This window comes from Emydura macquarii, unplaced genomic scaffold (assembly GCF_026122565.2).
Source record: "Emydura macquarii macquarii isolate MOO-44397 ecotype Brisbane River unplaced genomic scaffold, CSIRO-AGI_Emac_v2 contig_2193, whole genome shotgun sequence".
NCBI classification, from domain to species: domain Eukaryota; kingdom Metazoa; phylum Chordata; order Testudines; family Chelidae; genus Emydura; species Emydura macquarii.
The window spans coordinates 183521-208482 of NW_027132330.1; the positions used below are offsets into that span (position 1 = coordinate 183521).

Sequence of the window (24962 nt, forward strand, 5' to 3'; positions counted from 1 at the left end):
AAAAATGAGACTAATTCCAGGTAGCCATGCTCCTCATGTCTGTCCTTGGCCTACTTCCTAAATAGTGTAAAGGCATGGATCCTGTTCAGAATGATGGCCTGCATCAACTGGGGGTACTAGTGTAAACTGTCATTTTGGTGACAGGATGAAGAAGATGGGTACAAGAGGCAGTGGCGAGTGTTTTAGCAGCAGCTTACTGCCCTGGAAAAGCGATAGCATTTTTTCTTAAGGAGAGAATGCAGGTGGCCTTTTCTTTCTTCAAAATGCCTACCTGGAATGTGGTTAATAGGTGGCTGGGACTCTGAGCGGGGGATTCAATCAGGATGGAATTGTAGTCTGGCTAGGAAAATGGCAGAACTGAGGGGAGAGAGAGCAAATGTGTAGTGGAGGAAATTGGCATGACTGAATGAGAGCAAGAGCAGATAGACGGGGTTGACCCAGGGCTGGGAGTTGACAGGGCAGACCTTGTGATGAGAGAGGAAGGGCAAGTGAGTCAAAGGTATTGGAGAGTACACAATGGAGAAAATCAACTGTGTCAGTGGAGGAAAGGGAAGAGTGGGCTTTACAAAGCAATTTACCATCTGAAATGACCATGAGATGGTCACTTAACCCAGTGACCATGAGATGGTCGAGTTCAGGATCCTGACAAAAGGAAGAAAGGAGAACAGCAGAATACGGACCATGGACTTCAGAAAAGAACACTTTGACTCCCTCAGGGAGCTGATGGGCAGGATCCCTGGGAGGCTGATATGAGGGGGAAAGGAATCCAAGAGAGCTGGCTGTATTTTAAAGAAACCTTACTGAGGGCACAGGAACAAACCATCCCGATGTGCAGAAAAAATAGCAAATATGGTAGGTGTCCAGCTTGGCTTAACAAAGAAGTATTTGGTGAACTTAAACACAAAAAAGGAAGCTTACAAGAAGTGGAAGCTTGGTCAGATAACTATGGAGGAGTATAAAAATTCTGCTCGAACATGCAGGGATGAAATCAGGAAGGCCAGAGCACAATTGGAGTTGCAGCTAGCAAGGGACGTGAAGGGGAACAAGAAGGGTTTCTACAGGTATGTTACCAACAGGAGGAAAATTAGGGAAAGTGTGGGCCCCTTACAGAATGGGGGAGGCAACCTAGCAACAGAGGATGTGGAGAAAGCTGAGGTACTCAATGCCTTTTTTGCCTTTGTCTTCACAGACAAGGTCAGCTCCCAGACTACTGCACTGGGCGGCACAGAATGGGAAGGAGGTGAACATCCCACAGTGCTGAAGGAACAGGTACAAGACTATTTAGAAATATTGGACATACACAAGTCCATGGGGCCAGATGCAATGCACCTGATGGTACTGAGGGAGTTGGCTGATGTGATTTCAGACCCATTGGCTATTATCTTTAAAAGCTTGTGGCAATTGGGGGAGGTCCCTGATGATTGGAAAAAAGCAAATATAGTGCCCATCTTTAAGAAAGGGAGGAAAGAGGATCCAGGGAACTACAGACCGGTCAGCCTTACCCCAATCCCTGGAAAAATCATGGAGCAGGTCCTCAAGGAATCCATTTTAAGGCACTTGGAAGAGAGGAAGGTGATCAGGAACAGTCAACATGGATTCACCAAGGGAAAGTCATGCCTGACCAACCTGACTGCTTTCTATGAAGAGGTGACGGGCTCTGTGGATGTGGGGAAAGCGGTGGACGTGATATACCTTGACTTTAGCAAAGCTTTTGATATGGTCTCTCACAGTATTCTTATCAGCAAGTTAAAGAAGTATGGGTTGGATGAATGGACTACAAAATGGATAGAGAACTGGCTAGAGCATAGGGCTCAACGAGTAGTGATCAATGGCTCCATGTCTACCTGGCAGCCAGTCACAAGCGGAGTGCCCCAGGGGTCGGTGCTGAGGCCGGTTTTGTTCAACATCTTCATTAATGATCTAGAGAATGGGGTAGATTGCATCCTCAGCAAGTTTGCCGATGACACTAAGCTAGAGGGAGTGGTAGATACCCTGGAAGGTAGGGATAGGATACAGAAAGACCTAAACAAACTGGAGGATTGGGCCAAAAGAAATCTGATGAGGTTCAACAAAGACAAGTGCAGAGTCCTGCACTTTGGACGGAAGAATCCCATACACAGCTACAGACTGGGGACCGATGAGCTAGGCAGAAAAGGACCTGGGGGTAACAGTGGATAAGAAGCTGGATATGAGTCAGCAGTGTGCCCTGGTTGCCAAGAAGGCTAATGGCATATTGGGCTGCATTAGTAGAAGCATTGCCAGCAGATCGCGGGAAGTGATTATTTCCCTCTATTCAGCATTGGTGAGGCCACATTTGGAGTATTGTGTCCAGTTTTGGGTCCCCCACTACAAAAAGGATGTGGAGAAGTTAGAGAGAGTCCAGCGGAGGGCAACAAAAATGATTAGGGGGCTGGAGCACATGACTTATGAGGAGAGGCTGAGGGAAGTAGGCTTGTTTAGTCTGCAGAAGAGAAGAATGAGGGGAAATTTGATAGCAGCCTTAACTACATTAAAGGGGGTTCCAGGGAGGATGGAGCTAAGCTGTTCTCAGTGATGGCAGATGACAGAACAAGGAGCAACGGTCTCAAATTGCAGTGGGGGAGATCTAGGTTGGACATTAGGAAAAAGTTTTTCACTAGAGGGTGGTGAAGCACTGGAATGGGTTACCTAGGGAGGTGGTGGAATCTCCATCTTTAGAGGTTTTTAAACTGCGGCTTGACAAAACCCTCGCTGGGATTATTTAGCTGAGGTTAGTCCTGCTTTGAGCAGGGGATTGGACTAGATGACCTCCTGAGGTTCCTTCCAATGCTATGATTCTATGATTGTATGATTCTATGAAATAATTCTGAGGGGTGAGATTTTTTTGCTTCCTCTGTGGTGGTTTAGAGGTAGGTTCTTTTAATCTCCATGAGAGCAGTGGCACAGATTTGGAAGAATTCCTCCAAATTTGGGTACATCTGTGTCAGATAATGCTTTTCTCTAAGGTTACTTGAGTTTTCTTCCTTTCTTCCCTAGGTCATCAGAGAACCATGAGGAACTATCTGAGTGGTGGGGGGCTTCTGTGCTAGAATGCCTATAGTAATTGTCAGAGTGATTGTAATGCTTCACTAATTCTTCTTCTCAGTTACTTGGTCAAGTGCCATTTTACACAGTAGTTCTTGGAATTTTTAGTGGAATCTAAGAGTTTCCATGGGTAAACTATACTGGTGTCTCCCTAAGAAAACTGGTACTAGTTCTCTTTCTTCGTGGTAGCAGAGAGGGCAAGGATGGATAAGGCCACAGAGGCTAAACTCCTCTCTGATCGCTGCAGTTGCCACTCCAGAGTAGGGTTGAGATAGAGTGAACCTGTAGCTGAGGCCTGGCCTGATATGAATCATTAACACATGGAGAGATGCCTCATTTCTTGGAGGGTAGAACTAGGGAGGTAAACAAATCATTAGGCTGGAAACTGAACGTTTGTGCTAAATAAGCTAAGTAAATAGGTCAGTGCAGGCTAAAAACACCATATCTGAGCCAGCTGAGACAAAAGGGAGATCACCCAAGGAACCACTTTTTACAAACAAGATAACAATGGACAAGATAAATTAGGAATGTAGAGAGGAGGTAAAAAGTAGGTCGAGTGTGGACAATGCATGGACAGAATATGCTGCACAGGGATAGATTTCTGCAAAGCAATCAAGCCAAACCCAGAACATAGAATCATAGAAGATTAGGGATGGAAGGGACCTCAGGAGGTCTAGTCCAGTCCCCTGCTCAAAGCAGGACCAGTCCCAACTTCAGCATGTAATGCAATGTATAGTAAATGCAATGTAATGTGTAAATGTATATAAAGGAAGAGGTTTTCTGTGTAACTTTGGATGTGTGGTATGCCCTATACCATCTCCCTACTCTTGAGTCTGATAAGCTCAGTGTAGCTTTGTTGTGTGCCAAATAAAGCTACCTGAGTGACGAAATCTGGAATCAAACTAAGCTTTTTGGCTCCCAGAGAACTGGATAAAGGGTTCTCCCAGAAATAGATGAGATGTTCTGAATAAACCAAGTGGAAAAGGTCTCAAAGGGAATCGCAACAGAACCCTGCACTCCTGCCATCTGTGCTTTCCATATTCAGGGATACATATTCAGTATGCAGATGATTGTACTGTAGTTGCACACTCAAAGGAGGATCTACAAACAGTCTTTAACTACTTCTCTGAAGCTTACAAAATCTTAGGGCTAATCCTGAGCATTGGCAAAACAAAAGTTCTCCACCAGCCTGTTCCTGATCAATCATCAGATCCAGCAAGGAAGATCTACCTTGACAGAGAGGAACTGGAAAATGTAGAACACTTTGCCTACCTTGCCAGCCATCTCTCACAGAGGGCAAACATAGATGTCGAGATTCAGCACAGAATCTGCTGTGCCAGCCTTGCCATCTCACCAAGTGTTCAACAACCATAACATCAGAACACACAGTAGACTTTTAGTTTACAAAGCGGTGGTAATCCCAACTCTCCTCTATGACTGCAAGACTTGGGTTATGTACAGAAAACACCTGAAAAACCTGGAACTCCACTACCAGCACTTTCTCCAGAAGATCTTCAACATAAAGTGGGAGGATCACTTCACTAACATCAGTGCCCTCTCTTAGGCCAACATCCTCAGTGTTGAGGCCCTGATTATTCAGCACCATCTGAGTTGGAGAGAGCACTGTATGAGCATGCCTGATGCACGCCTACCAAAACAATTCCTTTACACCCAATTCACCAAAGGAGAAAGGAAATGGAGAGGCCAAAAAAAAAAAAAGCTTTAAAGACACCCTCAAGACAAACATCAAGAGAGGTGGCATCAACATCACACACTGGGAGATAGTAGCCCATGATAGGGCTAACTGGCAAAGACTTGTCAGAGAAGGAACAACCACTTTTGAGGAAAATTGCATTGTCCTGGTAGCAGAAAAATGTCAGAAAAGAAAGGACGATAACTGTCATGCAGCAATCGTGGCCCAATCCTGCCTTCCAACGCCACTAGCAACGTCTGCCAACAAATCTGCGGCTGAAGAATTGGACTCCTCAGTCACCAAAGGACCCATATAAAATAAAACCCGTGAAAGAAATCATCCTTGACCGCCAAGGGATTACCAACAACATAACACATTCTGGGGAAAGAGAACTAGTCCTCGGGGGTATTAAGCTGACCTCTCTCAACAATCTAAAAAAATATGTATTCTTAGGGACTGTCAAAGTGTTTAGCAAATGTTTATTTCATTTATTTAACAAAATGCTGTTTTTAGCTGGGGTCTCTGGAATCTGTCATTCAGCTACTAAAGGGCAGTAGAAACCCACCTGATTTGTGATGAGACTTTAAAGGACTAAGATATTAAAACCCTGAAATAGCAGCTTCTATTAGCAACAGGGAAAAATGGTGTTGGTGGAACATGCACAGCTTCCACCCTTACAGAATCCTAGAAATTGGAGATGATGGAGCCTTATCTAGTCCATCCCTCAGTCACAATACATTGTCTAGTGCTTTAAATGTCCCAGACAATGGAATTTCTATCACTTCCCATAGGAGACTAAATATCTACCACACTTTGGGTTCAATTAGTTTTAGTGACTCGTAATTTTAAAAAGGCTGATCTCCAAGAAGCTTGTGTGTGTGGTGGTGTTTCTGGAAGTGGAGGGAGGCAAGCCTGAACAAAAGGAGTTGAGGAATTTTTGAGAGAGAAGAGAATGGAAAAATATAAGGAAATTTTGTATAAGGAAATTCTTGCAACTTTAATTAAACTAACTGCCTGATCACCAAAGCACTTGCAGCAGAGTTGCAATTTGTCAAGGAAATAGCCTTTTGTGAGGAGAAATGCCTGTCTGTGTTCTGGGAAGCGTAGACTTTCTTACCTGAGTTACAATGGCTTGGAAATCACAGTTGTTCAATGTGAAATAGTCAGGGTCCATTTTTAGCACTCTGCCAGTATTCTTCTATGCAGAGGGATCTGTTTTAATACTTTTGCTGTGTGAGGGCAAATAGTGATTCTCTCCACCACAACCCCATGGCCACAAAGGATTATGGACATATCTGGATGGACTTTCATGAGGATGCAAAGTATACCTCTCTGGCCCCACACCTATCTCATTATTTCAGATCCATGCGCCAACCCATGGAAGTACTAGAGCTGTCCAGTAAATGGTAGAAAATTTTGTTGCCATTGGCAAAACTACCTATTTTTCACTAGCCTTATTCTCAGAAACAGCTTAATTGTTTTTGCTCTCATATTAAAAAAAACCAGACCGAGGCAGAGCTGAAACCTAGTAGATTTCAAGTGATAGTGATATTTTTGGGTGTTCAACTTCAGATTCCCTAAAAGTAGAGGGCTCTTTAATCTAGCAGAAAAAGGCAGTACAAGATCAAATCCCTGGAAGCTGAAGTTAGGAAAGTTCAGAGTAGAAATAAATTTCAATATTTTAACAGTGAGAATTAACCATCAGAACAATTTACATAAGAGTATGGTGGATTCCCCATCACCTGAGATCCTTAAACCACCCCTGGATATCTTTCTAAATGTGGGTTTGAAGCAGGAATCACTTAGTGAAATCCTTTGGTCTGTGTTATTCAGGAAGTCAGACTAAAGGTCCCTTCTGGCTTTATAATCTATGAATTTATGAAAAAGAACCTGATTTTCAGAAGTACTGAGTACCCTGCCATCTGAAAATTAGGCCTTTTTAGGATGTCTCAGGTTGGGCATTCAAAAACTGAGACACAGTTAGTAATCACTTTTGAAAACTTAGGCCACAGTCTTTTACAATATAATACATGTGAATAGCATTTTGAACTATGGTGTATACCAGAAAAAAAGAAGCCAGAAATACTTTATGAAAATTGCACAATAATTTGTGCTTGCACAACACATTATGGATTAATTTTAACAAACCAGAGGAATAGGGAAAATTTAGTGGAATATATGCCACCTACCTTTGTAGATCATTTAATATTGTAGTTAACTGTCTCATTCCTTCAGCTGCAACAATGGAAGATTGTGCTGTGCACGTATTTGCAGTTAAGTTAGAGAAAGTAAGTGGGTCATCCCCTGAATTACACCTAGACTACACTGCCTTCCAATACTGAAATAAACACCCCCAATCAGAATTAAAATGATCAGAAATTAAGACCCATCACTTACTTCTCTGCCCCAAATCCCTTACCATCTCATCACCAAATGTTTGGTGAGTGGAAAGTGGGAGGGAGAAGAAAACAAAATTATGTAAGAATGAAAAACAACCTAAACATCTGCATCCAAGACTAGAAAAAATGTATAATATATGGAATTATTAGAGAAAAATTATTTATGATGCCATTATGTAAATCAATGGGACACCCTCTCCTGGGATCAATTTTGGTGACTGCATCTCAAAAAGAATATAACAGAAATAGAAGGAATTCAGAATTGGGGGGATTACATTTAGATGTTTCCAGAATCTTCCATATAGTAAGAAAATGAAAAGACTGGGGCTGTTTACTTTAGAGATGCAATGAATAAGAGAGGACACAATAGAGGCATGATGGGAGAGGATCTGTTTGGATGCATGGGACAAGGAGTCGTACAGAAATCTCAAGCTGCCACTGAAAGAATGAAATGCTGACTATAAAGTTTCTCTGTTTTCCAAATACTGATCATATTTGCTTTTTTGCACTGAAAATTGATTTAAAGATTGTGCTAAGACAATAACCATTTTGTAGGCTTTTCCTGCTCTTTGCAACTGTACCAACTAGTCCCACAGTAAAACACTTTTCCTTTGTCCATTTGAATCGATGTTTTAATGAACTGTAGACATACTTTAAGCACAACTAGGATCTTTGCACAAACGTCTCATTGATGTTAGTGGAAATTCCATCCAGGGAATATAGGGAACACATGTCCCTAGAATATAAGTGTAGGCAGGCAGGGAAGTCCAGTCAAAAAGTATATTGTATGCAGACACACACAGTATATTTCACTATGATCTTATAAGAAAACAATAAAATCAACTTTAGAGAACACCGGGTCTTAGATGGTTGGAGATTAATAGAGTAGAAAATGGGAAGTGAAAATCAACTAATGCTTGTCATCAAGTTGTCTTCTCTCTCATAGCTAGGGAATTGTCCTCCTTTTTGGAATTGTTTTATGCTACTTACTTCCTCCCATGATGCTTAGATACCACAGTGACTGACATCTGCAATAGACAGCTGGACAGACAGACTGCACTTGATGGCTATTACTATCTCCCCAGTGCTCTACTTACCTCAACAGAACTGTTCACTGAGCCTCCCACTAGCATATGTCTGGTGTACTGTTTAAATTGCTGGAGCCCATCTTGCACTGCCTGCATCACTCTGTCCCCCCTCTGTTGGAAAGAGCCTTCTCTTGGTAAGGAGCGAAGTTCAGAAATGCAGGTCTGAAGTCGAGGAAAGCTCTCTTTTACTTGCTGCAAAACAATATTCAGTGGCAATTAAAGAGAAAATTAAAAATGCAATAAACATTATTTTTCACACAATGCACAATTAGTTGTGGAACACATTGCCCCAAGATTACAGAATTCAAAAAGGATTGCACAGTGATATGGATCACAAGACTATCCAAAGTCATCATTGTAAAGATTTTTTAAAAACAAGAGTTTTGGAAGGGCTATAAACCCTTCTGCTTCAGGATATGAGTCAACTAGTGGGGCTAGGAGGAAGATTTTCACTGTGGACAGGTTATCACTATGGAGTTTCCTGAACCTCCCTTGGAGGTAGCTGGTAGTGGAAACTGTTGTAACCTGGACTAGATAGACAATTTCTAATTCAGTTTGTCAATCCATATAATTCCATAGGCACAAATCACTTGCACAGATGCATCCCACTACAACTGCTTGTGTTTTATCTCATGCACAAGTGATATATAAAGGATACAATGCCTAGCTAGCTACCAAGATGAGAGGCATCTTATGCATTGTGTTTATCCATTCAGGATTTGTCAAGGTTATCTAATACATGTTACCTAGTCATGGCCTTCCCCTACTGTAGACACAGGTTAACAACTTTTACCTTGATATAGCTGGTTGAAGTCAACCCTAATAGGGAGTCCTAGAGTTTGTGGAATGGCTAGATTAGCATTTACAAAGATTTCAGTTAAATTACAACAGGAACAAAATCTCCACCACAGACCTACATAGTGAGTGAATTGTAGTAAGATCTGGCCCATAGTATATCTAAATTGCTGTTAAATGCACAATGAAGGGGCCAGCAAAAGATATGATTACATCAGTTTAAACTCCTTTTTGAACTAGGCCTTCAGTCTCCATGAGCCCAGGGAAGCCACTGTGGAGTCAGGGACAATAATAAAGTGCTCCTTCAGCTTTCTGAAGCAAAAGATCTTTAATATTAAATACAGAGCTAGATTCTGATGCTACTCAGTGCAAATAAGGGTACTCATTACTCAGAGTCTGGGGAGTCTCTGCTAATGTCAGTGGTCCCTTGAGGAGTAAGATGCAACTCAGTATCAGTATGTTTCAGACTCAGGACCTAAATAACAGTTCAAATTTTGGAGGAAAAAATTCCTTCTGCCCAGACTAAGTGGGTTTATATTAAATGCACAAATTTTAGAGAGAGAGCAGGAATTTTGAGAGTCCTGATAAACATATGCAAGCCTCAATTGGAGAAACTCTGTTAGAAATGATTTTTTTAAACCTCTGCTTTGTTAAAAACTAGGTCAAAGCTTTATGCGCACATTCCAAAGACCTTCTCTTGTAAAGTAATGTTAAACTGCAAATGTGCTGGTGGCTTTAATCCTTAATGTTGTGCAGATCTAGGCTAATGGGCCCAGACTAGTGAATATCTAGAAAGACCACTGGATTAGTTCCTAATCCCAAAGATCCAAATCAAACAAAAGACCATTGTATTTGTCCCCAATCTCCTGCTGTTCTTATTGGGAGACTCCAGTCTTTCACCTGCTTGGCACAACCATTTTCTAGATGCATTAAAGACATTTATGTATGCGCACTTCCACATTTAGGTTCACAATACTATGTTTAAAGGGTATCCTATCCAAACAGTACTTGTTTTTTAAATAAAGGAAGCAGCACAAATGCAAAGCCATAGTGTATTCCCCTATCTATATGGAAGGAAAGCTAAATAAGGCAGAGGCAATAAAAAGAACCTGAAAGCTAACTGACTGCAAGTAAAATCCTAGCTAGTTAGATGGGAAATTAGAACATAAGAATGACCATCTGGATCAGACAAATGGTCCATCTAGCCTAGTGTCTTGTCTCTGACAGTGGCCAAAGCCAGATGCTTCAGAGGGAATGAACAGAACAGGGCAATTTCAAGTGATCCATCCACTGTCATCAGTCCCAGCTTCTGGCAGTTGGAGGTTTAAGGACACTCAGAACATGGGGTTGCATCCCAGGCCCATCAATGGCTATTAGCCAAGATGGTCAGTCTCCATGAATTTATCTAATTCTGTTTTGAACCCAGCTATACTTTTGGCCTTCACAACATTCCATGGCAACAAATTCCAGATTGTGCGTTGTGTGAAGAAGTACTTTTGTTTGTGTTAAACCTGCTGCCTATTAATTTCATAGGATGATCCCTAGTTCCTGTGTTGTGTGAAGAGTTAAATAACACTTACTTTCTCCATATCATTCATGATTTTTAGAACTCTATCATATTCCCCCCTTAGTTATCTCTTTCCTAAAATGAACAGTCCCAGTCTTTTAAAACTCTGCTTATATAGAAGCTCTTCCATACCCCTAATTACTTTGTTATCCTTCTCTGCACCTTTTCCAATTCTAATATCTTTTCTGAGATGGAACAACCAGAACTGCATGCAGTATTCAAGGTGTAGGCGGTACAACGGACTTATATAGTAGCATATTTTCTGTTTGTTTCCAAATGATTCCTAACTTTCTGTTCTACTTCGAGTGATTGCTCATATCCATTCCACTATAGGTGAGTGCACGCCACTGTGCACGGGTTTCTGGAACTTTTTTCCCCTTAGCAGATCCCGTAGGGTTGGCTTAGGCGCCCCCTGGAGTACCGTGCTCATGCCGCGGTATATGAGGCATCACCGACCCTATGGCCCCTCAGTTCCTTCTTTCCACCCGTGACAGTTGCTGGAACGTCTTACCTCTTGCCTCTCACAAGTAGCATTTCCCTTATTGACTTTGTTATCGCTGTTTGAGTAGTTTAGAGTTAAGAGAGTGTTAAGTTAGGTAGCATTAGAATAGAAGCCCTTAGGGGCTTAGGGCCGGGCCATGCCCGGTTCACCTGGTTTTAAGTCTTGCACTGCTTGCGGAAAGCCCTTTCCAGTGAGTGACCCTCATGATCGCTGCCTCAAGTGCCTGGGAGAGCAGCATCGGAGGGAGAAATGCAAGACATGCAAAGCCTTCAAGCCTAGGACCCAAAAGGAGTGGGACATTAGGCTGAAGGCTATTCTGATGGAGGCGGCGCTCTGACCAGCTTCCGAACTGCCGCGTTCCACCTTGGCACCGAGCGTCCCCTTGATGCAGAGCGCTCTGCCAGCACTGGAGTCGACCCTACGCAGACCATCCCCGGTGCCGAAGACGAAGAGGCGTCAGCTCGCGGAGCGCTCACACTCCCCTGCACCGCTTGCGAGGGCGGGGTTGAATGCAGAGGTGCACCAGCCACGGCCCGTCAAGCCTGCTCCGGAGCCTGCATCTCCGTGCAGGGAGCCTCCCCCGACTCCTGGGGGTGAGGGAGCGCCCCTGCAGGTGCCGTTGACACCGGAGGCTTACCAGGAGGCACGGGCCCTGATGGCCTCCACCCCCCCTCCCAGCCAAGGGAGAGAGGGCCGGTATCCCGGGGAAAACCCACGCTGGGTCACCCCAGTGGCTGGTCGAGACCCCTGGCTGGGGAGAAGTCTCCCGCCTCATGGTCACCAAGGATAGAGCGCGGAGGCTCCCCTCACAGCTCCATGTCAGACTCGTTGAGCTCATCCTCCCTGCGGCACTGAGGATGGGCCGCGGCACCGGAGGCAGCGCGCTCGAGGCGACGGTGTATCAGGACTGCCTCGCATAGCGGAGAGAGCTACCGCTCCCGCACCCTGGCACTGAGCCCTTCGCCAGAACGGCACTGGACCTGTTCTCCAGCATGGAGCCCGGCACCGCAAGACCCAGCCACTGCAGTGCGTCACAGATCCCGGTCTTTGGACTCGAGCTCGACACCGAGAAGCCACAGACAGCACTGCTCCCAGTCCCCAAATCATTGGTGCCAAGGCATTGTGCGTCGTTGTCCAGCTCGTTGGGGTGTGCGTCATCCTGTCGGCACTGCTTGCAGCGGCACCCATGCTTATCCATCTCGTCGGGGTCGTCTAGAAGCCAGTCCCCGACTAGGAGCAAGAAAAGCCAGAGACAGGACTGTCGGCACTGGTCCAGCGGCTCGGGGTCCCGGAAAAGGATAGACACCTGAGGCCACCCAGACGCTCCGCAGTCGGTGCCGATACCGGCACTGGGTTGGCTGCAAGGTCCCTGGCAGTGGCCTTATTCAGGACCATAGAATCATAGAATATTAGAGTTGGAAGGGACCTCAGAAGGTCATCTAGTCCAAATCCCTGCTCAAAGCAGGAATAACCTCAGCTATATCATCCCAGCCAGGGCTTTGTCAAGCCTCAACTTAAAAACCTCTAAAGATGGAGATTCCACCACCTCCCTAGGTAACCAATTCCAGTGCTTCACCACCTGCCTAGGGAAAAACTTTTTCCTAATGTCCAACCTAGACCTTCCCAACTGCAACTTGAGACCGTTGCTCCTTGTTCTGTCATCTGCCACCACCGAGAACAGCCTAGCCCCATCTTCCCTGGAACCCCCTTTCAGGTAGTTAAAGGCTGCTATCAAATCCCCCCTCATTCTTCTCTTTTGCAGACTAAACAAGCCCAGTTCCCTTAGCCTCTCCTCATAAGTCCTCTGCTCCAGCTCCCTAATCATTTTTGTCGCCCTCCGCTGTACTCTCTCCAACTTGTCTACATCCTTTTTGTAGTGGGGGGCCCAAAACTGGACACAATACTCTAAATGCGGCCTCACCAATGCCGAATAGAGGGGAATAATCACTTCCCATGATCTGCTGGCAATGCCCCTCCTAATGCAGCCCAATATGCTATTAGCCTTCTTGACAACCAGGGCACACTGCTGACTCATATCCAGCTTCTTATCCACTGTTACCCCCAGGTCCTTTTCTGCAGAACTGCTGCCTAGCTCGTCAGTCCCCAGTCTGTAGCTGTGCATGGGATTCTTCCATCGTAGGTGCAGGACTCTGCACTTTTCTTTGTTGAACCTCATTAGATTTCTTTTGGCCCAATCCTCCAGTTTGTTTAGGTCACTCTGTATCCTATCCCTACCTTCCAGGGTATCTACCACTCCCCCCAGCTTAGTGTCATCTGCAAACTTGCTGAGGGTGCAATCTACCCCATCCTTCAGATCAAAGATGTTGAACAAAACTGGCCCCGGGACCGACCTCTGGGGAACTCCGCTTGTGACCGGTTGCCAGCTAGACATGGAGCCATTGATCACTACTCGTTGAGCCCTATGCTCTAGCCAGTTCTCTATCCATTTTATAGTCCATTCATCCAACCCATACTTCTTTAACTTGCTGATAAGAATACTGTGAGAGACAGTATCAAAAGCTTTGCTAAAGTCAAGGTATATCACATCCACCGCCTTCCCCACATCCATAGAGCCAGTCACCTCATCATAGAAAGCAATCAGGTTGGTCAGTCATGACTTTCCCTTGGTGAATCCGTGTTGACTGTTCCTGATTACCTTCCTCTCTTCCAAGTGCCTTAAAATGGATTTCTTAAGGACCTGCTCCATGATTTTTCCAGGGATTGAAGTGAGGCTGACCGGTCTGTAGTTCCCTGGATCCTCTTTCCTCCCTTTTTTGAAGATGGGCACTATATGAGGGGTGCAGATGGGGCAAGGGGCCGTGTCAGTCCCATCCTCAGTGGCACAGCCGGTGCCCCCTGCACCTGACAAGGAGGGTAAGGGCCATTCCTCGGAAGAGGAATCGGACCCAGAGGAAGGACCCTTTACGGGGCCCCATCAACAGTCCTCCTCCTCTCCAGATGAGGCAACCTCCAGAGACCACAGGGCGCTTCTACCGGACTTCAGGGTGCACCAAGAGCTCCTGAAGAGGATGGCAATAACCTAAATCTGGAGATTAAGGAGTTGTTAGAGGAGGAGGACCTCCTCTTTGGTGTTGTTGGGTCAGAGGGACCATCAAGGGTGGCCCTGCCCGTACACGACAGGGTCCTTAAACTGGCCAAGGCCCTGTGGCAAACCCCTGCCTCGGTTGCCCCCACATCTAAGGGCGCCGAAAAGAAGTATTATGTCCCGGCAGAAGGGTTTGAGTATCTCTTTACCCACCCAACCCCGGGGACCTTGATGGTGGACGTGGCAAACCAGAGGGACAGGCAGGAGTCCCAGGGGGCCACTCCCAAAAACAAAGATAACAAAAAGCTTGACTTGTTTGGAAGGAAGGTGTACTCCACGGGGGCCCTGCAATTCCGTATAGCAAATCACCAGGCCCTCCTTGGATGATATAACTTTAATCTCTGGGGCTCCATGCGGAGGTTCGCAGAGAGGTTGCCCCCGGACCAGGCGGCAGACTTTGCCACGGTCCTGGAGGAGGGTATCACTCTGGCAGGGGCGGTGCTACAAACCGCTAGTGACGCAGTGGACACCGCAAGCAGAGCCATGGCCTCTGCAATAGCCATGAGATGGTGTTCATGGCTACAGTCATCGGGGCTGTCCCAAGAGATGCAGCAATCCATACAGGACCTGCCCATTGACAGGGCGGGCCTGTTCTCGGATAAGACTGATGAGAAGCTGCACACCCTTAAGGATTCGTGAGCCATGCTGTGTTCCTTGGGCCTCTACATTCCTCAGGCCTCAAGGCGTCAGTCTTGGCCGCAGCCCCAGCGTCAGCCACAGCAACAACGTAGGCCATTGCCTAGACCCTTTCAGCCCAGCAGGGGCAGAGAAAGGAACGGGGTTCGGACGACATAACCATTCCAACTCATCCACAACCTCCCAGCAAGGACCCCCCAAGGGGCCCAATAACAAAAAGCAATTTTGAGGGTGCGCCCAAGGGTGGCACCACTACCTCTCTCCTGGATCTGTCCCTCACATTCCTAAACAGGCTGAAACCATTCTACGCCAAATGGCAGAACATCACCTCAGACCGTTGGGTCCTTGGAGTAGTTCTCTGGGGATACGCCCTCCAACTTAGAGCCTTCCCCCCAAATACCCCCCACCCCGTCCCTCTTCAGGGACCCCTCTCACGAGCAACTCCTCCTACAGGAGGTGAACGCCCTCCTTGATCTGGGGGTGGTGGAAGCAGTTCCCCTGCATGAAATAGGGAGGGGATTTTACTCCAGATATTTCCTCATCCCCAAGGCAAAAGGGGGCCTGAGGCCCATATTAGATCTACGCCGACTAAACAAATTTATCAAGCGTCTCAGGTGCCACATGGTCTCCCTAGCCTCCATTATTCCTGTTCTGGATCTAGGAGATTGGTATGCCGCCCTTGATTTGAAGGATGCGTATTTCCATGTTTCCATCCTTCCTAGCCACAGGCGCTTCCTTCGGTTCATGGTAGCTGGGTCCCACTACCAATTTAAGGCCCTGCCCTTTGGCCTCTCATCTGCCCCCAGGGTATTCACCAAGTGTATGGCAGTAGTGGCGGCTCACTTGAGGTGTAGAGGGGTGCAAATTTTCCCGTACCTGAACGACTGGCTGACCAGGGGCAGGTCCAGGTCCCATGTTCAGGACAGCGTATCCCTCACCTGTGCCACATGCAGCAAACTGGGGCTGCTCATAAACGAGCAGAAGTCAACTGTTACCCCGGTGCAATGCATAGAGTTCATTGGGGCCACCCTGGACGCTTCCCAGGCCAGAGCTGTCCTCCCACAGCTCAGTTTGAGGCTATGGCCACGATCATCGCCCAGCTACATAGGTGCTCCACGACAACAGCCAAGCACTGCCTGCAGCTGTTAGGGCACATGGCAGCCTGCACATATGTGGTGAGGCTGGCTCGCCTCAAACTCAGGCCGCTCCATGATTGGCCTCGGCGTATGCACCGAGCAGACACCCCTTGAACAGGATGGTCACAGTTCCCCTATGGGTACTGGCCTCACTGAACTGGCGGAGGACTCCCGGGGCGGTGTTGAAAGGAGTTCCCTTCAGGGATCTGGCCCCATCGGTCACCCTGATCTCAGACACCTCGGACATGGGGTGGGGAGCGCACATCAGTGCCGACCTGAGCACCCAGGGGCTGTGGTCGAAGGTGGAGAAGAACCTCCATATCAATGTAAGAGAGCTCAGGGCAGTCTGGTTGGCTTTCAAGGTGTTCCTCAGGTTCCTGAGGGGCAGGGTGGTGCAGGTACTGACAGACAATACCGCAGCCATGTTTTACATCAATAGGCAGGGGGGAGCTCGCTCCTCGGCCCTCTGCCAGGAGGCCATTCGACTGTGGGGCTTCGCAGTGAGGCGACGACTTTCACTTATCTGCCTCTCACCTCCTGGAGGTCAGGAACGACGAGGTGGACCGCCTCAGCAGGTCGTTTCTATCCGGCCACGACTGGTCACTGCATGTGGAGGTGGTGACTTTTATTTTCCGCAAGTGGGGTGTTCCCCAACTGGACCTGTTCGTGTCGTCCTGGAACAGGAAGTGCCCAAGGTTTTGCTCGCTCCGGGGTCGCAAGCTGGGCTCCATATCCAACGCGTTCCTTATCGAGTGGAAGGGGACCCTCATGTATGCGTTTCCCCCCATTCCGCTCCTGCCCAGGGTCCTCTTGAAAATCAAGAGGGACAGAGTGGACATAATACTCATTGCCCCAGCCTGGCCGCAACAGCACTGGTACAGTATGCTGCTGGACCTGTCCATCGCCCCGCCAGTGGAGCTCCTGAGTCGACACGACCTGCTCTCCCAGGACCAGGGTCGTCTGCTCCACCCGGACCTGGACTCCCTGCACCTGACAGCTTGGAGGCTATGTGGCTGATGGAGGGGGAGAGAGCCTGCTCGGCGCAGGTCCAACAAATTCTGCTGGGCAGCAGAAAACCTTCAACACAGGTCGTGTACCGGGCCAAATGGAGAAGGTTTACCTGCTGGGTGGAGTACCGGGGCATCCTGCCAAGCTGCTCATCTATCCAGGTGATCCTGGAGTATCTGCTCCAGCTGAAACTCCAGGGTTTGGCACTAGCCTCCCTGAAGGTCCACTTGGCGGCTATCTCGGCTTCCCATCAGCCGCTAGAGGGGAGATCCCTGTTCTCCTACCCCGTGTCAGTCAGGTTCCTCAAGGGGGTGGAGAAGCTTTACCCACAGGTCCATGACCCGGTGCCTCCCTCGGATCTAAACCTGGTCCTCTCCAGAGTAATGGGGCACCTCTTCGAGCCCCTGGCTACATGCCCACTGCTCATCCTGTTGTGGAAGGTAGCCTTCCTGGTGGCCAATCCCTCGGCTAGGAGGGTTTCCGAGATTAGAGCTTTGATCTCGGAGCCCCTCTACACCATGTTTTATAAAGACAAGGTGCGGTTGAGACCCCATCCAGCCTTCCTGCCTAAGGTGGTCTCCCAATTTCACTATAACCAAGACATCTTCCTCCCCGTGTTTTTTCCCAAACCGCACGGGTCGGGGGAGGAGCGGAGATGGCACTCACTAGACGTGAGACAAGCCCTGGCCTACTATATCGATAGGACAAGGCCGTTCTGGAAGACAACGTAGCTCTTCATCGCAGTGGCAGACCGGATGAGGGGATCACTTGTCTCTACCCAGCGCATCTCCGCACAGATCATCGCCTGCATCAAGTGCTGCTACGAGCAGGCAAAGGTATCACTTCCAGGTGTCATCACAGCGCACTCAACCAGAGCCCAGGCCTCGTCTGAGGCCTTCCTGGAATGAGTGCCCCTGCAGGATATCTGCAAAGCCACTACCTGGTCGTCGGTGCACACCTTCACGTCCCACTATGCCCTTGTGCAGCAGGCGAGAGAGGACGTGGGATTCGGCAGAGCCGTGCTGAGAACAACTCACCGGTAACTCCTACCCACCTCCATGGTATGGCTTTTTAATCACCTATAGTGGACTGGATATGAGCAGTCACTCAAAGTAGAAAACAGGGTTACCTACCAGTAACTGTTGTTCTTTGAGATGTGTTGCTCATATCCATTCCACACCCACCCCCCATCCCTGCTGCCGGAGTTGGCAGAAAGAAGGGACTGAGGGGTCGTAGGGTTGGCAGTGCCTCATATACCGCGGCATGAGCGCGGTACTCCAGGGGGCGCCTAAGCTGACCCTACAGGATCTGCTAAGGGGAAAAAAATTCCGGGAACTCGTGCACAGTGGCGTGCACTCACCTATATTGGAATGGACATGAGCAACACATCTCGAAGAACAACAGTTACTGGTAAGTAACCCTGTTTTAGCTTGTTTTGACTGATGCTGTATTTGAACAGATGTTTTCAGAGAACTATCCGCAATGACGCCATGATCTTTCTTGAGAGCTAATAGCTAATTTAGACCACCATTTTGTACGTATATTTGGAATCATGTTTTCCAATGTGCATTACTTTGCACTTATCAACACTGAATTTCATCTGCCATTTTGTTGCCCACTCACCCAGTTTAGTGAGATCCCTATGTAAGTCTTGCAGTCAGCTTTGGACAAAACTATCTTGAGTAATTTTGTATCATCTGCAAATTGTGCCACCTCACTGTTCTCCCCCTTTTCCAGATCATTTATGAATATGTTAAACAGCACAGGTCCCAAAACAGATCTTTGGGGGATTCTGCTATTTACCTCTCTCCATTCTGAAAACTGACCATTTATTCCTGTCTTTTGTTTCCTATCTTTTAACCAGTTAATGATCCATGAGAGGACCTTCTCTCTTATCCAGTGACTGCTTACTTTGCTTAAGAGACTTTGGTGTGAGACTTTGTCAAAGGCTTTCTGGAAATACAAGTACTATATCCATTGGATCACCTTTGTCCACATGCTTGTTGACACACTCAAAGAATTCTAATAGATTGGTGAGGCATGATTTCCCTTTATAAAAGCCATGATGACTCTTCCCCAAAATACCATCTTTATCTATCTGTCTGATAATTCTGCTCTTTATTATAGTTTCAGCAAATTTCCCTGGTACTGAAGTTAGGTTTACCAGCCTGTAATTGCCAGGATAGACTCTGGAGCCTTTTAAAAAAATGTGCATTACATTAGCTATCCTCTAGTCATCTGGTACAGAGGCTAATTTAAATGACAGTTTACATATGACAGTTAGTAGTTCTGCAATTTTGGATTTTAGTTCCTTCAGAACTCTTGGGTTAATACCATATAGTCCTGGTGACTTGTTTTTTGTTAAATTTATTAATTTGTTCCAAAACCTCCTATATTGACACCTCAATCTGGGACAATTCCGTAGATTTCTCACCTAAAAAATGTCTCAGATGTAAAGATTTTTCCTACATTCTCTGCAGTGAAGACTGATGCAAATAATTCATTTAGCTTCTCTGCAACAGCCTTGTTTTCCTTGAGTGCTCCATTAGCACCACAGTTTTACAGTGGCCCCACTGATTGTTTGACAGGCTTCCTGCTTCTGACGTACTTCAAAAAAACTGTTGTTTAATTTTTGTGTCTTTAAATAGTTGCACTTCAAATTCTTTCTTGGACAGCCTAATTATACTTTTGAGTTGCAGGCGTTTATGCTCCTTTCTATTTTCCTCAGTAGGATTTGACTTCCAATTTTTAAAGGATGCCTGTTTGCCTTTGTTTCTTTTATTCTGCTATTTAGCTATGGTGGCATTTTTGGGTCCTCTTATCTTTTCTGTTGAGGGGGAGAGGTATACAGATAATTTGAGCCTCAGTTATGGTGTTTTTAAATAGTCTTCATGCTGTTTGCGAGCATTTCACCCTTGTGACTGTTCCTTTTAATTTCCATTTAAAACAATTTCCACTTTTGAAATGAAATGTTACTGTGGTGGGTTCTTCTTCTTCGAGTGCTTGCTCATGTCCATTCCATTATAGGTGTGTGCACACCTCCATGCATGGTTACCTGGAACTTTTTTCCCCTTAGCAGATCCTGTAGGGCTGGCTCTGGTGCCCCCTGGAGCCCCGCACACATGCCGCGGTATATGAGGCGCTGCCGGCCCTACACCCCCTCAGTTCCTTCTTTCCGCCTGTAATGGTTGCTGGAACTAACCTTGCTCGCAGCAAGTACTATTCCCCTTGTTTGAACTTGTTTGATATCGTAAGTTAGTTTTAGTTAGTTAAGTATTGTTAGGTGTTGTTAAGTGTAGTTAAAAGATAAGGCAAGTCCCTGTGGGGACTTTGAGCGGCTGGGCCATGCCCTGGTCACCGGGATTCAAGTTGTGTGCCTCCTGCGGGAAGGGCTTCCTGCTCAGCAATCCCACGACTGCTGTCTTAAGTGCTTGGGGGAAGCCCACAGAAAAGAGAAATGTAAGATCTGCAGGGCTTTTAAACCGAGGACTCAGAAGGACCGAGAGATCCAGTTGAAAACCCTGTTGATGGAGGCAGTGCTCTGCCCGGCGTCCGAGCTGGCCCGCTTCACCTCGGCACTGAGCATGACCTCGGTGCAGAGCGCACTGCCAGCACCGGCCTCAACACAGCACCGCGCAAAATCGCCGGCACCGAAGAGGAAGCAGCGTGCGGAGCGCAGACACTTTGCTGAGCCATCAGTACGGGCAGGGTCGAGTACGAAGATGCACCGGATCCAACCCATAGAGTCTTCTCTGGTGCCGAGGGAGAAGGGGCCAGTGTCACAGGGGAAACCCACATTGGGTCCCCTGAATGGCGATGGAGATCCCCGGTATGGGGTGGAAGATCTCCTGCTGGATGGTCTCCGAGGGTAGAACAGAGCTGCTCCCCCAGCAGTCGCTCCAGGTAGGCGTCATCAAGCCGACCTGCTTCGGCGCAGGACACGGAGTCTCCCTCTCAGTGCCAACGTCGATCTCCGGCACTGGAGGCAGCGCATGCCAGGAGGCGGCACCAGTCGAGGTCTGCCAGGCAGCACTCGGACAGCTCCCGTTCCAGATCCCCGGCACCAAGGAGTTCGCCCGTACCTAGACGGTGCAGAACCCAGTCGCCGTCGGAGGACCTGGCACCGAGGAGTTCGCTCGCACCGAGGTGGTGCAGAACCCGGTTGCCGTCGGAGGACCCAGCACCGCACAGTCCACGACGCAGAAACCGGTCGCCGGAGTCCAGCTCAGCACCAAGGAGTTCGAAGCGGCGCCGACCTCGGTCATCGAAGGTGTCTAAAGAGCCGCAAGGCAAGCGGCAGTGGAAATCATCAGTACCGAGATGACGCTCCGGTATCTCTAGCTCTTTGGAGTGCACCTCTCTTCGTCGGCACCACTCGTGGCAATGGAGGCAGTCCTCGTCATCCTCCGGGCATTGAGAGGGCGGTCCCCGGTACGGAAGGGTGCCCGGGACTGAGGACGTACAAGGCACTGCCAGTCCAGTGACTCGGGGTCTCCCAGGGGGGACAGTCGTCGGGAGAGCCGACGCCCCCACAAAGCTTCACAGCCTGTGGCGCAGTCAGCCCCGGGTTGGCCCCAGGGTCAATGGCCGCAACAATGGCCTTATTGGGCCCCATGGGGTATCCAGATGGGGCCGGGGCCCCAATCCATTATATCATCGGGGATGCAGTCCGCACAGGAGAAGGCCCATAGACACCACTCCTGGGATGAGGAATCAGACCCCATGGAGGGACCCTCAGTGGGTGCAACCCTTCACCAGGAGGGGGCACACCCACAGGACGCGCCTTGGCAGTCCTCTTCCTCCTCACTGGACGAGGCAGTCTTCCGGGACCGCTCGGCACCACTGGAGGATTTCAGGGTGCACCAGGAGCTGCTCAAGAGGGTGGCCTCCAACTTTGGGCTGGAGGCGAATGAGTTAGAAGAGGCCGAAGATAGCCTCTTTAATGTACTGGTGGTGGCTGCCCCAGCGAGATTGGCCCTCCCAGTCCACGAAAGGATCCTTAAAATTGTAAAGGCCCAATGGCAAACCCCTTCCTCGGTCGCCGCTACGTCAAAGGTGGCCAAGAAAAAATATTATGTCCAGGCGGAAGGGTTTGAATATTTGTTCACTCACCCTGTCCTGGGAATTCTGGTGGTAGATGCAGCTAACCAGCGAGACAGGCAAGGTCAGGCAGGGTCCACTCCCAAGAACAAGACAATGAGAAGTAGGACTTGTTTGGGAGAAAGGTTTATTCCATGGCAAGCCTGCAGTTCAGGATTGCCAACCATCAGGCCCTCCTGGATAGATATAATTTCAACCTGTGGGACTCCCTCAGGCAGTTCGCTGAGGCCCTGCCCCAGGACCAGGCGGCAGACTTTAGCACCATCGTGGAGGAAGGAACCACGGTAGCTAGGGCAACGCTCGAGACGTCCTGTTAAGCTGCTGATTTGGCAGGCAGGGCCATAGCCTCCGCCATCTGTATGAGAAGGTGCTCATGGCTGTAATCCTCGGGCCTGTCCCAGGAGGTGCAGCAATCGATTCAGGACCTCCCCTTTGATGGGTCGGCCCTATTCTCCGACCAGACCGATGTGAAGTTGCACAGTCTGAAGGACTCCAGGGCCATGCTTCACTCCCTGGGCCTATACATGCCCCAGTTCTCCAGGCGTCAGTCACGACCCCAGGCACGGCAGCAGCCCAGGCCTCCGTCCAGGCCTTTTCAACCTTATAGGAAAAGGGATAGGAATAGGGGGTTTACAAGGACAAATCAACCCCCAGCTCGTCCTCAGCTCCCCAGCAGGGGCCCCACAGAAGGTTGGGCAACCGGAGGAGACAATTTTGATGATGCGCCCGACTGCTCTCTTGGTTCTGCCCCACCCCTTTCTAAACAAGTTAAGGTCCTTCTATCCTGAATGGGCAAAGATCACTTCAGACCGTTGGGTCCTTGGGATAGTCTCAGGGACCTATGCCCTACAGTTTACATCTACTCCCCCCAACAACCCTTCTCCTACTTCCCTCTTCAGGGACCCCTCTCATGAGCAACTCCTCTTACAGGAGGTGGACCCCTACTCAACATAGGAGCAGTGCAAATGGTCCCTCAAGGCAGAAGGGGGAAGGAGTTCTATTTGAGGTACTTCCTCATCCCCAAGGCAAAGGGGGTCTGTGACCCATATTAGACCTCTGTCGTCTAAACAAATATGTCAAACAACTCAGGTTTCGCATGGTCTCCCTAGTCTCCATAATCCCTTCCCTGGATCCAGGAGACTGGTATGCCGCCCTCGACCTCAAGGATGCATACTTTCATGTGTCTATCCTTCCCAGCCACAGGCGTTTTCTTCATTTCACGGTGGCTGGCTCCCACTACCAGTTTACAGCCCTACCCTTTGGCCTATCTTCGGCTCCAAGGGTGTTCACCAAGTGCATGGCGGTAGTGGCTGTCCGCCTGAGATGAAAAGGTGTGCAAATTTTTCCTTACCTGGACGATTGGCTGATCAGGGGCAGGTCCAGGTCCCAAGTGCAGGAGAGCGTGACCCTCACTTGCTTCATGTGCAGCAGGCTGGGACTGCTCATAAACAAGCAGAAGTCCACTCTAACCCCAGTGCAACGCATAGAATTCCTTGGGGCCACCTTGGACGCTTCCAGGCCAGAGCCTTCCTGCCTCAACTATGTTTCGAGGCAATGGTCTCTATCATTTCCCAGCTGCACCGATGCCCCACGACAACAGCCAGGCACTGCCTAAGCTGTTAGGCCACATGGCGGTCTGCACGTATGTAGTGAGACTAGCTTGCCTGAGGCTCAGACTGCTTCAGGCATGGTTGGCCTCGATATATGTGCTGAGCAGACACCCATTGGACTGGGTGGTCACAGTTCCCCCGCTCGTCTTAGCCTCCCTAAACTGGTGGCGGACTCCCAGGGCAGTGATGAAGGGCGTTCCATTCAGGGAACTGGTCCCATTGGTCACCCTAATTTCCAACGCGTCGGACGTAGGATGGAGAGCCCACATCAGCACCAACCTAGCTACTCAGGGACTCTGGTCGGGGGAGGAGAGACTCCTGCACATCAACGTGAAGGAGCTGAGGGCCATTCACCTAGCATGCAAGGCGTTCCTCCTATTCTTGACAGGCAGAGTGGTGCAGGTGCTGACGGACAACACAGCAGCCATGTTTTACATAAACAGGCAGGGGGGAGCACGCTTCTTGGCCCTCTGCGAGGAAGCTATCCATCTGTGGAACTTTGCTATGAGGCACGATTTCCACTTGACTGCCTCTGACCTCCCGGGAGTGAGGAACAATGAGGTGGATCGCCTCAGCGGGTCGTTTCTACCCGGCCACAACTGGTCGTTGCACCCAGAGGTGGTGGCTATGATCTTCTAGAAGTTGGGCGTTCCCCATCTGGACTTATTCGCATCAGCCTGGAACACAAAGTGTCCGAGGTTCTGCTCGCTCCGAGGTCGTGAGACTGGGTCTATTTCCAACGTGTTCCTCATCGACTGGACGGGGACCCTCATGTATGCATTCCCACCCATTCCTCTCCTACCCAAGGTCCTGCTGAAAATAAAGAGGGACATAGCAAACGTTATACTCATCGCTCCGGCCTGGCCGAGACAGCACTGGTTCAGCATCCTGCTGGACCTGTCGATTACCCCATCCCTGGAGCTCCTGAGGCAGCACGACCTTCTATCCCAGGACCGCAGTTGCCTGCACCTCATGGCAGGACCTGGACTCCCTGCACCTCATGGCCTGGAGGCTGACGGAGGGAGAGAGAGCCTGCTCTGTGCAGGTCCAGCAAGTCCTACTTGGCAGCAGGAAACCTTCCACACAGGTCATGTATCAGGCTAAGCGGAGGCGATTTACCTGTTGGGCGGAGTCCCGGGGTATTCCTCCCAGTCTCTCGCCTATACAGGCGATCCCGGAATAGCTGCTCCAGCTAAAGCTCCAGGGTCTGGCACTAGCCTCATTGAAGGTTCACCTGGTGGCTATTTAGGCCTTCCATC

At 48.7% G+C, this 24962-nt stretch overlaps 1 protein-coding gene across 1 annotated transcript in view; it reads right to left on the bottom strand.

Moving 5' to 3' along the window:
* M1AP (meiosis 1 associated protein) overlaps window positions 1-24962 on the bottom strand; it is a 74273-nt gene that overhangs the window by 40006 nt on the left and 9305 nt on the right. The window contains exon 2 of the mRNA XM_067558845.1: window positions 8253-8435. Within this exon, the coding sequence (XP_067414946.1) occupies window positions 8253-8435 (183 nt within the window). The remainder of the gene's footprint in view (window positions 1-8252; window positions 8436-24962) is intronic.